Below are 16,633 nucleotides of genomic sequence, written 5' to 3' on the forward strand. Positions count from 1 at the left end.
GCTTTCTCTAGTTGTGGCGAGTTGGGGCTACTCTTCGTTGCGGTGGGCAGGCTTCTCACTGCGGTGGCTTCTCTTGTTGTGGAGCACGGGCTCTAGGCACGTGGGCTTCAGTAGTTGTGGCACACAGGCTCAGTAGCTCCACGGCATATGGGATCTCCCCGGACCAGGGCTTGAACCTGTGTCCCCTGCATTGGCAGGTGGATTCTTAACCACTGCGCCACCAGGGAAGTCCTCTTTTCCTTTTCTTAATCTTTTCTTTTTTTTTTTTTTTTTGGCTGCGTTGGGTCTCCGTTGCTGCATGTGGGCTCCCTCTCTAGTTATGGCAAGTGGGGGCTACTCTTTGTTGCAGGGCATGGGCTTCTCATTGTGGTGGCTTCTTTTGTTGCGGAGCATGGGCTCTAAGCATGCGGGCTTCAGTAGTTGTGGCACATGGGCTCTAGAGTGCAGGCTCAGTAGTTGTGGCGCACAGGCTTAGTTGCTCCACGGCATGTGGGATCTTCCCGGACCGGGGCTTGAACCTGTGTCCCCTGCATTGGCAGGCGGATTCTTAACCACTGCACCACCAGAGAAGTCCTTGAAGATTTCTTAAACAGTCATTAATGTCTCCTTTGCTCTATGATCACTTCAAATGCTAATTATAGAGATTTTTTTTTTGTCTTGGTCTATTTTTGTTTATAACAGCTGTATTGAGATATAATTCATTACTATAAAATTCATCCTTGAAAATACACAATTCCTTGGTTTTTTAGTATATTCATAGAGTTGTACAACCATCATCAGTATCTAATTTTTAAACATTTTCATTACTCCAGAAAGAAACCCCATACCCCTGAGCAGCCACTCCCCATTCCTTCCTTCCCATTACTCCTGGCAACCACCTATTTATTTTTCTGACAGTTCTGGCCATTTTATATAAATGGAATCAAACAATATATGATGTTTTATGTTTGGCTTCTTTCACTTAGCATAATGTTTTCAAGGTTCATCCACGTTGTAGCATGTATTAGAACTTCATTTTTTTTTTTAAGACTGAATAATACTTCATTTTGTGGAATAGATCACATTTTGTTTATTCATTCATTAATGGTAGACGTTTGGGTTATTTCCACTTTGGAGCTATTATGAATAATATTGGTGTGAACATTTGAGTACAAGTTTTTATGTGGATGTATGTTTTCAGTTCTCTTGAGTATATGCCTAGGAGTGGAATTAGTATAGAATCTTTAGTTGATAAAGCAAAGAATTTTCATTTAAAAGCAATGAGTTCTCATGGTGAGAGAACTAAAGTTTCTTCTTTGGGGTGTTCTCGTCTATGTTGGTTCCTTAAGATTAAAACTCTTTGCACTGGATCTCACAGAAGACTGTGCTTCCTGAGGTGCTTGACACATCATAGAAACCAACAAAATCAAGAGCCTTTTCTGAAAGGATCAGAAATAATACAAATGCCCCCACATTATAAAGGATGTTTGCATTAGCATAGGGTAACAAAATAACCCCCAAATCTCAGTGGTTTACTCTCATCAAAGCATTTATTTTCATTTACTTTATATACAGGTGCAGTGCAGGAATCAGAAAGGGAAAACCCTCCTAAAAGGATGAAATTAAGGAAAAGTTAGATTAAGGTGAACACATTTCAAAAGTAGCCTATCTTCTGCTAGAACAAGAGCCTTTAGAGTGAGGGTAAGAATGTTTATCTTTTCCCTCAGCCATTCCCCTTCCCAAACAAAATTGAACTGAAAGGTAGAGAAAGTGGGGAGGTCTGGAACAACTTTTGGAGTGATGTTGCCATCCAGTTCAAGAGCAGACTTTAAGCACTGCCTTTATCTTTATAGAAAGCGATGGAAAGGGAAAAAATGTCTTTGAAATAGTGCTTGGCATTGAGCATCATATGGTCAGTCACGCAGAGGTCACTAATCACTCTTCCCTTTCTTGTTTTTCAGTGAACGAGGTAATTGGGAGAGACATGTCCCAGATTTCTGTTTCCCAAGGAACAGGGGCGAGCAGGCAGGCTCCCCTCCCAGGTCCTGATTCCCTGGATTTAGGAAGATCCGACGGGCTTTAACAGCGCTCACTGCAGCCTTGTGTCCACCATCATGTACTTCTCAGCATGTTTCTCTCTTTGGACCTTGGGCTTCCAACTCTGCAACCTTCAGGATGGAGCCAGGAGTTGGGATCACCATATGTGGGGAAAGCAGCATTCCTCCGACTCAGGCCTTGGGTAGATTTTTTAAAAGAACAGGAGCAGCACAGGCTGTCTGATCTTTGGGGAAATGAGCTTTGCTTTTTATATTTAAATAGGATACTTTTATATGATGGGTGCTTTGAGTGTGAATGCAGCAGGCTCTCCATTTCAGAGGTGCTGCTTTTGCAGGTGATCTGGTTGCTTAGCTAGGATTGGTGATTTGTACTGCTTTATTGTCATTTGAAGGACTCTTTAGCTTTGATGATATTTTTAAAGTAGAAACTTTTGATAAAACCTTCCAGAGGCAAACATTTAAAAAATTATTCCCCCAAGCCCATACCTATGCCTCGGAAACTCAGCATGTGTCCTGAAGCCTTTCATAGATTCATAGGAAGTAAAGCCAAATGTAGCTTATACCTCTTTATAAATGTAAACTGTTAGATAAAATGACACCATTCCAATCATTGAAGTGTTGGAATATAAAATGACATTCCAGAGCATAGCATTTTTGTAACTTTCTAGGTAATCTTCCTGCAATCTCTCCATGCTGTCTCCATGTCGAAATTGCTTTTTTCCCTCAGGGCCTTGGGTAAGATAACTACATGTAAGGGAACTTTGAAAGGTGGGGTTTCTTAGCTTGGTAGCTTTAATTTCCTGCCATCCAACAAACAGGTAGATTGTGGAGTACTCTTCCCTTTTGTGTCCTCTGGTCCCAGACCTTTTCCAAGTGGAAGCATCTGCATTTGGCTGCCACAATCTTGTCATTTGTTTAGGCAACTTTGCTGCTTCTAGCTTATCTCTAGAGGCCAGGCTGTGTCAGAAGCTAAGTACAAATGAGCTGTGCTTCAAGACAGGAGCAGAGAACATTCAGGATTCCAGATGGGATGCTTTTAAGATTTACGCTGGCATGGAAGGCTTTTCCCTCATTCTGTTTACAGCCTAAAATGATTCTGGCCTACCCTCCTATCTGCATGGCCTAAAAAACAGCCTTTTTCTAAAAGGCTTTGAGGCAATTCCAAAACTGAGATAGCATTCTAAACCTGACCCTCCACACCAAAGATGCCCTGGTGCTGCTGCTGGAAAGGCTGGTGCCCCAGGCGGGGCCAGCAAGAAACTCCAACCTGCTGTCTACCAAAGGAGGTGCCCGACTTGGGTGCTTTTTTCAAACCCTGCCCATACCCCTCCCCTTAATGGGATTAGTTTCCCGTTCCAAGGCTTGGGCCTATTTCAACACCCCTGAAGTTTGCAGTATGTTTTCAAATGAAATGTACTTTTATTCAGGAAGCAAACTTTTTGAGTGCCTACATGTGAGACAGTGTGCTGGGCTGGTCAAAGGCTTGATGCTATTATTCCAGGGGATTGTAGGTCCTAGATGCCAGGACTGTCTACTGAGGCCAAGTGAGGCCTGGGTGGAGGGAGCCAGCTCATTGCCTACCACCTCTAGTCAACCAGTTAGGAGCTCTTGACCCAGGATGAGGAAGTATGGTCTTTTTTTTTTTTTTTTTTTTTTCCTTTAAGCCATGATGTTTTAGAGTTCTCCCTAAAATTAGTTAGAAAAAAATGCCTGTACTTCAGCAAATCACTCTAGTCCTTCTTGGGGCCTGGTGTTGTCACATTTTCTTTGAAAGTGAGTTTTGTGTCACAGTGTGGATAGTGAGATTTGCTTCAGGGCCTGTGGTTGGAAGCCCAGAGTTTCCTTTGGAGGGGTTGCGGCGGCTGGCCCCCTTGAAATGAAGTTCCAGAGAGTTGGCCAGACTTGCCTCCACCCTCTTGCCCCTGGTGTAGCTGCCTCACATGGGGTTCTTGCAAGAGGTTCCCTTGCAAGACCCTTTGGGGGTTGCTCTGCTGCCCTCAAGAATAAAAGCCTCTATGATACAGAGTTGCTATGCACCAAATTTTGATGCCTTTTAAATACCTTGATGCCTGTAGCACTAGAAATGCTCTTTCCTATTTAAAATAAAAATTAAATTTTAAAATAGAGCTTTGTATACTATGTAAGCAGTTTTGTATCAGCTTTGTAAAAGCTTTGGTGTAAAAGACAGTATTTTTTGGTTTTGTAGATAAATACCTTAATTTTTGTGCAACATAGTGGTGTTACAGCACACATCCATTGGACTATGCAAATTGATTTCTAGTAACAGCACTGAGCAACTGGGCATGTGCTAGGACCCACCCCTTCCCCCTCCAACCCATGCTATATCTTGGGTTGAGGAATGGGATGAGCAAGCAGCCTTCTGCTTACTGGAGATGCACAGAGAAACATGGCTGAAAACAGCTAGGAACAGATGTCTTTGGGTTCCAGTGTGGTGCTGCCACCCGGGGTGCAACCCACCCCTGCCCAGGGTTAGCCACTATCACCAGAGCTCTGCTGAGTCTGGCTGTAAAGGCCTGTTTTTGATACTCAGAACAGATGGTCATCTGTAAGGCTCAGATGGGTTCAAGTTGAAACCTTGTATTTTATAAAATGGATGATGTTCAATTAAGGAACTGATTCTCAGTTATGTTTACAGCACTTGAGATTGTGTTTTCTTGTACATTTTGTATTTTAAAACCTTTTATAGGAGTACAGTGCTCCTTACACAAATACAAAGGGAAGAAGAGCCAGCAATTCAGGCTCCTCAGTTACAGTGCTGAAATAATAAACGGTGACAGGTCAACAGTCTCCTTGAAATCTGCCTGAGTGTTCCTCTGCACGGGGCTGGTGTGGAGCCCCTCACTCTGTGCCAAAGTGAAGGGCACTTTGGCTTTTAAAAAGTCCACTTGGTTGGGAACCTTTGTTTATTTTACGGAGGAGAGGGTAGAGTTCCAAATTCCTTCCGAAGCTTCAGTTCAGCACCCTCTAATGGGTGCAAAGGACATTCCAAGGTGTCTGCTGAGTTCAGGACAACTGACCTGCCCAAGGTGTACATGAAAAGTAGGCAGAAGTCCCTTTAAAAGTCAAGCCTGAGTTTTTGTGTGCGGGCCTCCTGCCCCCTATTGTCCTCTGGGGATATTGCAGTACAGTCCATCAAAACAGCCTGTGATTTTTGCCATCTGTTATTCTTTGTGTCAAGCTAAAGGGGGGCTAGCATCCTTAGGTGGGACCACCCCTGGCGGCAGTGTGACCACAGAGGTCAGTACCCTGGGAACTGGGGCCAGCGCTCTCTGCCACCCTGCCCCCCACCAGAAGGGACAGGGGAAGGTAGAACATTGAGATCTTTACTCAGAAGCCCTCTGGAGTCATACGCTGAAGGCACCAGGGTTTACATTTTAAAAAGAAAGCAAGCCTGCTATGGACATCAGCCCTATGGAATCTGTAGGCATGGACCATAGCCAAAACAGAACAAAGGCTCTCTGCTACTTAAGAGGCCCAGATCAGACCACTGGGAGCAGGGTAGTGCCATTCCACCCCCAGCCCTGCATTTAGGGTCCAGCCATCGTCTTTGGGGTAGACAGGCAGAGTAATAAGTAGGGGGGATGGAGCTAGGGCTTGAGCTCCTCTGGGGGCCTTCTGAGAATTTTGACAAGCCAGAAAGAAGCTACCAACCAGGTTGAGGGCACTGGTTCTCTGGATGCAGGAGAGAGAGTCCCGTTAGCTGAGGACATCAGCCAGCTCTTACCTCCTGGCTCCCTCACCTACAAACACACCCATTCTTTGGGGGCCTGTAGCACAGTGCGAGGTGGGTCACCAACAGGCACCAGACTGGTGTAGTCATCAGGGGCTAGCTGCAAAAGTGACAGATATTTAGGCAGGTAGCTCCAGGCTCAGCCAGGTTCCCAAGCCCTCCAGCCACACCTCACCTGGTAGGCCTGGAAGATGCTGAGCAGATCCTTCATACCAGCTGTGTATGGGACACCCTGCATACGGACCAGCGCTCCTGGCTGGGACAACACTGAGGTGGGAGCAGAGGCCAGGGCAGCAGGGGGCGTGGTGAGGTAGCCCACAGTGGTGGGGGAGACTGGGGGGCTAGGGTGGGAAAGGCAGGGATTTAGTAGTGCAGTGCTACCTGTGGCCTAGACCAAGACCTACCTGCCTCTTCCCTTGCCTCTGCCTTGTGTTTGGTTCATCTCCTCCTCCCTAATACCCCTGTCTCTACAGAGTCAACTCTGTTCTAGTTTGTAGATGGCATCAGGCAGCCCACATCTGTCACTCCCTTGTCGTCTCAGAGTAAAGTCGAAGTTCCAGCATACCTTGAGTTATCTGGCCCAGGAAGGGGATCATGATCCTCCCCCAAACCAGGACAAGGGGGCAAGACTGTGAAGTAATCTTAGCAGCAGGATACCTGGGGTAGTAAGCTGTGTAGTTCATGTAGAGTTGAGTGGCTGGCCCTGGGTAGTAGGCCACCGGGGTGGGGGCAGCGGGCACCCTGGCAGCTGGGAGCAGTGCTGAAGAGGGATACAGAGCTGCTGTCTCAGTGGGAATGAGTGTTGGGGTGGCCTGGAAGGTGGCGTAGGTGGGCGGTGAGAGGCCTAGAGGCAGAAGTAGAGAGCATATCTGCAGGGAGCCCAGCACTGCCCTGGATGGGGCAGCCAGAAGGGAGTCCCCACCGTAGAAAGTGAGGGTTATAACAGCCTGGCCCCCACATGCCTCCTTCTTCCCCAGCCCCCTGGGACACTCACAGGGCAGCTTGCAGGGTGGAGGGGACATGCCACTGCGGCCCAAGGTGCCCATCAGGACATGGCTCATCTCCTCTGTGGAGCAGGGGACCACCTCCACATAGCGTTCCTTCATTGCTTTCTTATGGCAACGCTGAGCAGCAGCTAGGGCCCGCTCTGCTGATGTCATCTGGATGAAGGCATCACCCGATGGCCGGCCCTGTGCACATCATCTTGTAAGCAGTCTGTGGTGTGCAAAAATGCCTTTCTCCCAATCACACAGCCCTCTGTAACTAAGTGTGCTCTCCCACTGGATGTAGCTTTACCTGCTGGTTGAGTACCATGTGCACACCGTGGGGCCGAATGTCAGCCGCTGCCTCCCCCAGAAAACTTAGGATGTCTTCGATGGTGGCTGTGTAGGGCAGGCCTCGAAGGCGTACACAGTCTCTCCCGGTCCCAGCTGCCAGTGGGAAGGGGATAGGCAGCAGTGGAGCAGTCAGTGTGGGAAGGAGTGGGCTGGAGGCATAGCGGTTCAGGACCTAGTGAGGAAGGAAGCAGCAGGCTGGTTATGCCAAGTAGGGCAGGGCCAAGGAGGGCATGGAAGGGGCACCCTGGAGAAGCACACAGGGGTAGGGGGAGCCCTGGGTGGCTCACCTGCTGCACCTCGGCTGCAGTGCTCCGGAAGAGTTCAATGTATCGCTTACCCAGCGTGCCCTTATGCCTGCGTAATGCAGCCTGTGCCAGCTCCTCACAGGCGAAGAGGGCAAAGGCATCACCAGTGGGCCGGCCGTCAGGGTGGCGCACAAAGAGCAGCCCATCGGCACCCCCAGTCACTGGGCACTCTGGCCCCAGGAAGCCTAGCACATCTGCTGGCCCAGCCGAGAAGGGCAGTCCCCGCAGCCGCAGGATCACTTGGTCTTCCCGTGACAGGAAACGAGCCACCTCTAGTGAAGTGCCTTGGTGGGGGGCGTGGGAGTCACCTACTGACTTCATTTGTGCCCTTCCAAATACCCACCCACACCTAGCACACAGGGGAGCAGAAAGGCAAGGGGCGTCGGGGAAGCAGGACATGGATCAAGAACCAGGGGAATCTAGATGCTTTGGGGAGCACACTCACCCCCTGCGATCTTTACAAACTCCTCTCCTGTTGCTTTATATACCTGTGGGAACAGCCCATGAGTTTCATGTTTGCCCGGCCTCAGCTCTGCCCTGCTCCGCTCCCAAGCCCAGAGCCCCACCTCGATATAGCGGACACCCATGTGGTGCTTGTGTCTCTGCAGTGCTAGGTCCCGCTGCTCGCTGTCCACAAAACGGATGAGGGCCTCACCATTTCTTCGGCCCTGGGCGTTGAGGCACAGTGCTACACCACCCCTGCGGAGCCAGTGCTGCGTTAGTGCCTCCTGGGTGGGCCTGCCCTCCTGGGTCCACCCATGCTGCTGTACCCACCTGGCAATATTGAGCCCTTTGAAGAATCTAGCCACGTCCTGGTCTGATGACTGCCAGGGCAGCCCGCGAGCCCGAACCACAGTCTCGCTGTCCACCACGTCGGCCTTGCTGCTGTGGGGCGGGGCTCAGTCAGAGCTGTCCAGCTGGTGTCACCCCCAACCCTGCCCCCTCACTCACCAAGGCCCTGTCTCATATTTCTGCTTTACCACTTCGGGCTTCGAAAACAGTTGACCTGAGAGGAGATGGCATGGGGGTCAGCAGGGTCTGGTGGAGGGGGGTCTCCCCACCAAGCGCTGCAAAAAGAGGACAGTTGAGGGGGATGAGGAGGTAACAAAGGGGCTTTCACCTTGTGGTCTCTCAGAGGTGACAAATGGGGAGGGGAACTTGGAGGAAATAATAGGCAGGCAGTCACCCAGCCCTGAGAGCAGGTGAAAGGTGGTGAGAGGAACCTTACCGCTGGGTCCATCAAGCAGGTGGAGGATGACAGCTACCATTGTCTTCACTTCCCACACCCCAAAATCGTCCTCTGTGGCATCTGTCTCCAGCCCCAAGTCTATGAGCAGAGAACTAACAATGAGGAAATCCCAGCATGAGAGGGCAACCAGCATGTCCCATCGAGGCTCAAGTCCCCTACATAGACACATGCAGAATACTGGCAAACACATTTGTTTTGGCCCAGCTCATGGAACCCCTTAAAGGTCCCCAGCCCAGATATATGGACTCAGCAGGTAACGTAAACTTGCATGCGTTCATTCAACCCACCAGCATGCACATACTCAGAGACATTCAGCCTATGGCTGCCCCTCCACCGTAATCCTGCTAGGTCACAGATACCCTGTGCCATGGTGGCCACAGTGAGATCCCTGGCAGGGCGGGTGCTCGGGTGCTGTACGTGGAACTCTCTGCGGAGGTCGTAGAAGGAGAAGAAGGTGTCGGGGAGCACCAGGTTCTGGGGGCACATGGGAATGGGGATGAATGGGGGTAACTGAGCTGCCCTGCCCACCCCCGTGACAAGAGGGGTCCTAGGAACCCTACCCCCTGTTGTGCCCTCAGTGGTGGCATACCTTCCTGGAGGCCTCAGGGTGCAGGACCTGTCGCAGCAGCTGCTGCCCATCCGTGCAGAACATGTAGGGGCCCCCGCCCAGCAAAGCCACATCCCCGCTCACCAGCTGTGAGAACTAGGAATAGGGAGCAGAGAGAGACAGAGGGACTCACAGCTAGGCGGGCAGGGGGAGGGAGGGTGCAGACCTGCAAAGCTGGTTCAGCCAGATGTTCAGCCCTACCCTGCCTGGGGAGGAGGTGGACATGCCTGTTGGGCCTGGCTCTGTGTCCTCCTTCTCCCCCAGTCCACTGTCACCTTCTCCAGGCCAAATGGGAGCAGTCACATATCACCCAAGCCCCCATCACACACACTCCAGGAGTCTGGAATTGGGCCAGAGCAAACACCTGGTGGAGTAGGACAAGCCAGGTGGGAAAGGGCGGGGCAAAGCAGGTTAAACCTGTCCCTGACCAGGCACCACCCTCAGGTGGGGGGAGGCCCAATCCTCCCTGAGGCCAGGCCTGCTCATGGTCAATGGCAGCCCCACCCCTAGGTCTGACCAACTGAGGGGCAGAGAAACTCCAAGGACAGAACTGACAGAGCTCCACACCTGGACGCCAGGGGCAGCATGAGCTTTGACCCAGATCTTATCGACCGGCTGGCACTGAGTTGTTTGCTCATAGAGGGGGCAGAAAGCTGCCCTGCCCCTCCCCCATCCTCTATCCCTGCTGGAGAACTGGTACAAGCACAAACCACAGGCCCAAGAACCTCTCCTAACCCCAGCTTTACAATCTGAGGCTGGCAGAGCAAGGCAACCCAGCACACTCCTCAAGTGCGGGCTAGCTTGGGAGTCCTTCATGGAACAGACTCAGGTTCGACATCTTTGTGCCTGTTTCCTCATCAGGAACCACCAGAGTTGTTGGAAGATGAAAGCACTTGTGCTAGTAAAGCACTTTCACTCATTCCACTCAAGAGTCAGGCATAGGGTGAGCCCAGTAATGAAGATAAGAAAAACAGCAAAGGGAACTGACTCCCACTTCAGCCAGGGCCGGGAGGCACCCCAGGCCTTTGCACTCAGGAGGCAGGTAGTCTCCAGGCGGGGCCCGGACAGCGCCCACGCCTGGCCAGACAGCCGAGACAGGCCTGGACGAGCAGCTTACACCTGGTGGCGCCTGCCTCCTGGGCAGAAACCACCCTACGCCCCTGCTCCAGCGTCTGCCTGGCGGGTGGGTGGGCCGAGGATGCAGGCAGCAGGGACCGTGACCTATGGCCAAGTCTGGGCCTCTCGGCCCTTTCAGCTTCCGGCTGCTCTTCTGAGAGACGTGGCCGGGCAGGTCCCCAGAGGCGTCTCAGCCTAGCTCTCCCGCAGGCCGGGGACTCTGGGAGGGGTCTCGCAGCCTCCATCTCCACCCCCTCAGTAGGAGTGGACCACTGGAAAGTCTGAAAAGAAGACCCCCTAGGAATGGCCGGCACACGCGGACACACGCACACGCGGGAGTCGCTGAAAGTTTCAAACAACAGGAACCCGTCCTACCGCCCCGGCCAGTTGGTTGTGGTGCGCCAGGCCTCGCCTCCTGCCGCCTCTCCCGCCGAGAAATGTCCCTGCAGCCCGGCCGGCCTCCATTCACCTCAGCCCCAGCGCTCACCTGCTGCAGCACCTTGTCCAGCGGCTCGGCCCGCGCCAGGCTGTCGGCGCTCAGGCCGCTCGCCTCGCGGCACTGCGGGCTCAGTGCGGCCGCCTCGGCGCGCACCAGTGACTTATGCAATGTCCCCACCTGCGAGCGGCGGGGAAAACCGATCAGCCGCTGCGCCCCTCGGATCCTGAAGCTCCCTGGAGATCCCACCGCCCTCTTTCCACCCTACCTGGCGGCTCCGCGGCTCCATAACTTGCCAGACTAGGAGGATTAAGTCGGTCTCGTCGGAGCCCAGGTCCTGCCCCAGCGCACCCGCCGTGGCCCCGAACAGTACGACCAGGGGTCCAGGCCCGGGACGGGGGTCGGCAGCGGAGTCTGCGGCGGGGTTCGGGCCTGAGGGCGGTGGCTGGGGTGGCGGCGGAGTCATGGCCGCAGGGGGGGGGGGTGCTCGGCCAGACAGACACACGCGGACCGACGAAGCGCACGCACTCACCGACCGACGGCAGACGCAGATCGGCTTGGGCGGGACACCGTGTGTTATGGGCGGCACCTGCGGCCCAGCTGCCGCAGTGGGCGCTGCTGAAACCCGCCCAAGGCGCCCCGCAGGGCGGGGCGGCTACCGGCCCCCGCCCTCTCTGGGCGAGTTACCTGTCGGCCCCGCCGGCCACGTGACCGAGGGCGGCCCCCGGGAACCATGGGGGAGGGCCGCTAGACTCTATCCCTGCCCGCGCACACTCACAAGGCCGGCCTGGGCTCGTGCTCCCCCAGCGGGCCCTGCCTGACTTCTGGGGCGACCCCCCTTCCCTTTCCGCTCCCCCACCGGGCCTCCGCCAAGGAAAGTGCAAAACCAGGGGCCTTTTTTAGTCCGTAAGGGTCCTTTGGACTTGTGAAAATCACCAGGAGGCAGCCTGGAGGCTGTGGGGGTCACGACGGCCGGTCTGGAGGGGTAAAAGAAGTCACCCAAGGTCAAAGGGGTCGGTAAGAGTTACCAGGTATCACCCAAAGGCTTCTAGGGGAGTCGCTAGAGGTCGACTGGGTGGGGGGAGGGTGGCAGGAAGCACAAGAGATCATTAGACCCATTTGGGTATTCACCAGAGGTCAGTGGGCAGGGTTTGTGCACACAAGTGCGAAGGCTGGGCCTCAGTCTGGCTCCAGGAAGTGCCCGCGGTGCCAAAGAGCGGTCGGAGGTGAGCAGGCCTCGGTGCTGGGGAAGGAAGAAGCGCGTCTCCCCCACCCCCGGCCCCAGCTCCCGAGAGCGGCTCCCCGACGCTGAGCCGGATGGTCCCGGCAAGGAGCCTCACCCCTACCCCACGTGAGGCCTGCCGCCTGTTTTCGCCCTTCCCCCTTGACAACAGGCCTGTTGCCTGGAGATGAGAGCGTGCTGGCCGGTGGGGGCTAGAGGCAAAAGTGCAATGTGCGTAAGGGAGCCGTAAATCCTCCATCTCTTCTCTTCTTCGGACAGCCCTTCGTGGAGGGTTCCCAGCACACTTTCGCCCTGTCGGGCTTGGTGAGGCTCCTTTACGGCGAGTTTCCAAGCCGCCCCGGACTTTCACGAATTCTCCCGTTTATGTGACTGAGCAAGTGAAGAATCCGGCGGGAAGAAGGGGCTCCAGCCCGGCAGGAGCAGACACAGGGGGTTGCCAAGCTCGAGCCGGAACTGGGGCAGGAACCGCACCTCACGCTTTCATACAAGCTGGGCGCTACGTTCGGACTATCAGACAACTGAGAGCGAAAGAGCCCGGCATAGAGGAGGCGCCTCCGAGGCCTTGCCCACGAATTCAAACTGCACCGCGTCCCCATTTGGCGGATAAACAGACTGAGGGCGCCCGGGACACGGCGGCTGGAAGGGAGAGGGAAGTAGACTGGTTTTCCAGCGGTTTCGAGCGACCAGCGCTTCACCTTGCGGTGTAGGCGAATGTTCACGCTCCGCTGTCCTTGGTAAGACCGCCACCCTACTGCCAACACGCTTGACCCCACCCCCGGGGGCGCTAAGCCAATCAGGCCCGGGGGGAGGAGGAAATGCGCTTTTCGGGTACCACCCTCTAGATAAGTCTGGAATGTCAAATATTTGTTCGGTGGGCGGGGCGCAACTTTGAGGTAAGGCCCCTCCCCCACCCAGCCAGGAGCTCGCGTGCGCCAGGCTAAATCGAGCCTTCCTCCCCGCCACGCCCTTGCAGCTAATTTCACTTCACCCCAGCAGCACCCCAGCCTCTCCTAAAACTTCCCTGGCGTGGATTGCCCCTTGTCAGGCTCCAGACTGGGCTCTGCTCCTAGACGACAGAGCCCCGGGCCATCCCGGCGCTACCTGATCTAAATCTCACCCTTCCTGGCGCCCCCATCCATTCAACCTTTAAGACCTTCGCGCTGGGCCCTTCCATATTCTTCCTTAAGTGCGGGTCTCAAAGCCAGGTTCCCGGGGAAGCCTCCCCCTCGAGGTGCCGTCCTGAGCGCATTCCCATTGGAGAGGCATTCATGCGTGTACAGGTCCCTGCGGCGTAGTAACCTCAAGCGTGGGGCGGCTGCCCCAAAACTCCCATGCACCTGTCCGACCGCCTCCACCTACATGACAATTCCCGATGTTTGGACTCTTGAAAAACTAAATTCGTTAAAACAACGTTAGGCCCCCTGCTTTGCTGAGCTCCCTTACTCATCTTCAGATGGGTCCTCCCAGATCACACCATTAATACTAAACAACCCGCACTCCTGTCCCCCAGCCGGCTCTCATGTCTCCTTTCTGCCAGCACTAAACCAGCTACTAACAAGATAAATCGTTTATTGTCTCCCTACCCCACCATCCACCCATCGACCCACCCACCCACGAGAATATCAGATCCTGCAGAAAAGGCTCAACCCCAGAGCGAATCACTGGGCCTGCCAGGCACATAGTAGTAGCTCAAGAATGAATGAATGGTTGACTAAGCTCTCTTCCAGTATCCAAGAAAAGTAACCTTCCCTGGGTTCACAGGGCCTTTGCACAAGAGTCTCATCTGTGCCCTTTCCTCCCCTCCCAACACAACCCTGCCCTAGTTAACCTCTGCCCTCCCTCCAAATTTTCCCCTCTCAAGGCACATCCCTCCTTAGCAGGGGGTCCCCACTGTAGTTTGAGATTTCTGTATTTCACTGGTAAATGTCCCCCAGCCCCACACCGCTACTAGCTAGTGTTCACAAATCACGAATGAATGAATCAGAGATACAGTACGCGGGAGGAATCAGCAAGGCTCCAACAGCACACCCAGAGTCCTTTTCCAAACCGTACTCTGGGTACCTAGGAAAAAGGAACTTGGTCCAGCGAGCCTGCCCGCAAGCTAGCGGAATCCCATCCTCACTTCAGCCCTTGGAAGCCTGCCACTAAGGCAGCCGGCGCTCCATCCACAGGTACGTGAAAGTCTGGACAGATACAGGGTGGGGTTCCTCACCAGGGGAGTGTGGCTCTTCTCGTGGACCTCCAGGGCGTGTAGGAATGGTGTAAAACACCCTCCTCGCTCCCTCCTGGGAAATATTCCGCTGTCGAAGAGGATTCGACAACTGGGTGCTTGCTTGGCGATCCACAGTCGCGGCGATCCACACTCGCCGGCCGCCCAGGCCCATCCCCACCCTCAGCGGCCAGCGGCCCCCAGCTGGGCCAGCTGCGACCCTTCCTTACCTCCCAGGCCTCCAGAGTAGCAAGCGCACTAGGTTCCCCTGGGGTTCGCATCTCCGCGCCTTTTCCGCCGAATAGCCTCTGAGTAACCACCAGAGGGCGCACTGACTCTGTAGACGGAACCAGGTGTTGCGGGGCAGGGAGGAGGAGCTGGCACTGGAAGGCTCGACCGGAGGACGCCCCAGGTGAAAGGGGAAGCCTTTGACACTGCCCCGCAGGCCACTTAGCTCCCGCTTGAGAGTCTCCGAGGCTCCTGGCTCTCTGGACATAGGCCAGGATTTTCAGCTTGGTCTTCAGGGCCCTCAAACTGCTCTGTTCCACTTTCACCCACCACTGTGCTCTACACTGCTGTGATTCTTCTGGTCTACAGACTGCTGCACATGCTAAGCTCCCTGCCTGGAGCACCCACCTACCTAATCATCCCTTTGTTTTCCTGGCACACTCCTACTTATCCATCAAGACCCATCTCTAATAATTCTTCTTCCAGGCAGCCTGCCTTGATGCCTAGACCAGGTTAGAGGCCCTGTTCTGGGCCCCTTGCCCCAGCGTTCTGTCATGATTGGGTCAGTGTTGGCTTCTTATGACGCTAGGGAGGCTCTGGCAGCAGAGGAATAGGAGGCTGCTGAGCTGTGAGCTTTAGGGAGAATCATTTGCCTCCAAATAGACTTAGCTCTGGTTACCACACCAGCTTAGAAGCCCTGGTGTTGATTGGGTTGCCCCAAGCCCAGCCACCCACCTGGTTCAGGTAGGGAAGCTTGGAGCTGGGGCGAGGGAGGGGTGGTTGCAGAGGGCCCAGGTACAGAGGAGGGCAGAGGCTGCTGGCTGGATTCTCACCTGAGGAAGATACCACAACTGGCCTGGCTCCTCAGTCCCACCTCTAGCCTTTGCTCAGAATGTTCTGCTCCACAGGAACACTCTCCCTCTTTCTCAGAATTCACATCCAACCTGTGGACCTCTCAGTCCTTTCTCTTCTTCTCTAGGTCTGACAGGCAACAGGACCCTGGGTTATAGAGAAGGGAGTTCATCACTTATTGATTCAACATATATTAAGCACCTGCTGTGTGCCAGGGATTATGCAGGTGGTAACCGAGGAGGACAAATGAGGGGCTTGCTCTTCCAGCAATTATATTCTAATGGGAGCTAGGCAGGAGCTGCTTCAAAGCCAGTGATCATGTCTGGGCTGAGACCTAAATCAGTTGGCTCCCCAAAAGTGGGGTCTGCAAAGTGGTCCCAGTGCAACAAGTGCAGAAGTCCTGAGGGAGAATGAGGATGTCCTGTTCTAGGCAGCAAGGAAGCCACTGAGGCTGGAGATGAGAGAGTTGGGGAAGTAGGAGTTGGGGGAAACCAGAATACCCGCCAGGGTCCTCACTCACTGTGAGTGAGATGCATATGATGTGTGCAATGGGAGGGTCATAAATGGGGTTAGGTGGACAGTGATGGGGCCTGATTTAATGTTTAATGCCACAGGAATAGGGGCATAAATTAGGACATCAGTAAGGAGGCTAGTATGGAGATGAGAGTAATGTGGCTTTGGGAGGCTGGAGCTGGCAAAACTTGGTGACCACCTAGTTGTGGGTCTGAGACTCGAGGTATCTTGAGTCCAGGATGACCCGGGGTCTGCAGCCCAGGGGATCATGTGAATGATGGGGCCATGGTGAAAATGAGGGAACCTCACCCTCTGACTCCTCTCCATAGTGCCAGCACTGATTATTACTGACCAGACCTTGGCACCCCCTGCCCCAATGGCCATGGTCCTATCATCTTCAGGGCCTTTGGGAGTGGGGCAACAGGGAAATGCTCCCAAGAACAGGGCCACCCTTTGAGGAGCCATGGGCATCTGAGGCTGCAGGGCTGACAAGACATTCAGACCGGCCAGAGTCCAAGGCAGCCCAGGCTGTCCTGATCTGTATCCTAACCCCACTTAACCCTTGGCTCTGGACTCCTGCCTGTCCCTAGCCCTGGCAGAAGGGTCTCTATGGTCTCCCATACTGGGCCTGCACTAGACTGGTCCTCAGCAGCCCCTGTGCTGGGGCCTGGGATGGAGGTGAGGGAGGCAGGGGTTTTGAAAGGGGGTCACTGGGCCAGGGTCTGAGGTGGGAGATAGTTGGACCTTAACA

General features: G+C 54.1%; 2 protein-coding genes across 12 annotated transcripts in view; one reads left to right on the plus strand and one right to left on the minus strand.

Moving 5' to 3' along the window:
• The window catches only part of NFATC3 (nuclear factor of activated T cells 3), a 136,892-nt gene extending 132,732 nt beyond the window's left edge, over positions 1 to 4,160 (plus strand). For 5 of the 6 annotated variants that reach the window (XM_059044811.2, XM_059044810.2, XM_067019746.1 and 2 more), the window contains one exon: positions 1,941 to 4,160. Coding sequence is in view for 4 of the 6 variants with exons in the window: in XM_059044810.2 (XP_058900793.1) it covers positions 1,941 to 2,062 (122 nt within the window). In the remaining 2 variants the exon portion in view is untranslated. The remainder of the gene's footprint in view (positions 1 to 1,940) is intronic. The other variant, XR_010837823.1, reaches the window with a different exon arrangement.
• ESRP2 (epithelial splicing regulatory protein 2) lies at positions 3,680 to 15,477 on the minus strand. Of its 6 annotated transcripts, XM_067019751.1 has the most exons (16): positions 11,370 to 11,411; positions 11,106 to 11,251; positions 10,889 to 11,017; positions 9,268 to 9,381; positions 9,038 to 9,152; positions 8,658 to 8,756; positions 8,381 to 8,435; positions 8,204 to 8,311; positions 7,996 to 8,128; positions 7,875 to 7,917; positions 7,412 to 7,713; positions 7,084 to 7,296; positions 6,782 to 6,977; positions 6,445 to 6,631; positions 5,963 to 6,128; positions 3,680 to 5,887 (listed from the first exon to the last, which is right to left on the minus strand). In XM_067019751.1, the coding sequence occupies exons 2-16, from the start codon at positions 11,124 to 11,126 to the stop codon at positions 5,798 to 5,800; spliced, it is 1,971 nt and encodes a 656-aa protein (XP_066875852.1). In that variant the 5' UTR covers positions 11,127 to 11,251; positions 11,370 to 11,411; the 3' UTR covers positions 3,680 to 5,797. The 6 variants fall into 6 exon arrangements, with proteins under 6 accessions (XP_066875852.1, XP_058900807.1, XP_058900808.1 ...); XM_059044824.2 differs by having other exon boundaries at positions 8,204 to 8,314; positions 11,106 to 11,411; XM_059044825.2 differs by lacking the exon at positions 11,370 to 11,411 and having other exon boundaries at positions 11,106 to 11,342.
• Positions 15,478 to 16,633: the final 1,156 nt, after the last annotated feature.

Source organism: Kogia breviceps, chromosome 18, assembly GCF_026419965.1.
Source record: "Kogia breviceps isolate mKogBre1 chromosome 18, mKogBre1 haplotype 1, whole genome shotgun sequence".
In the NCBI taxonomy this organism is placed as follows: domain Eukaryota; kingdom Metazoa; phylum Chordata; class Mammalia; order Artiodactyla; family Physeteridae; genus Kogia; species Kogia breviceps.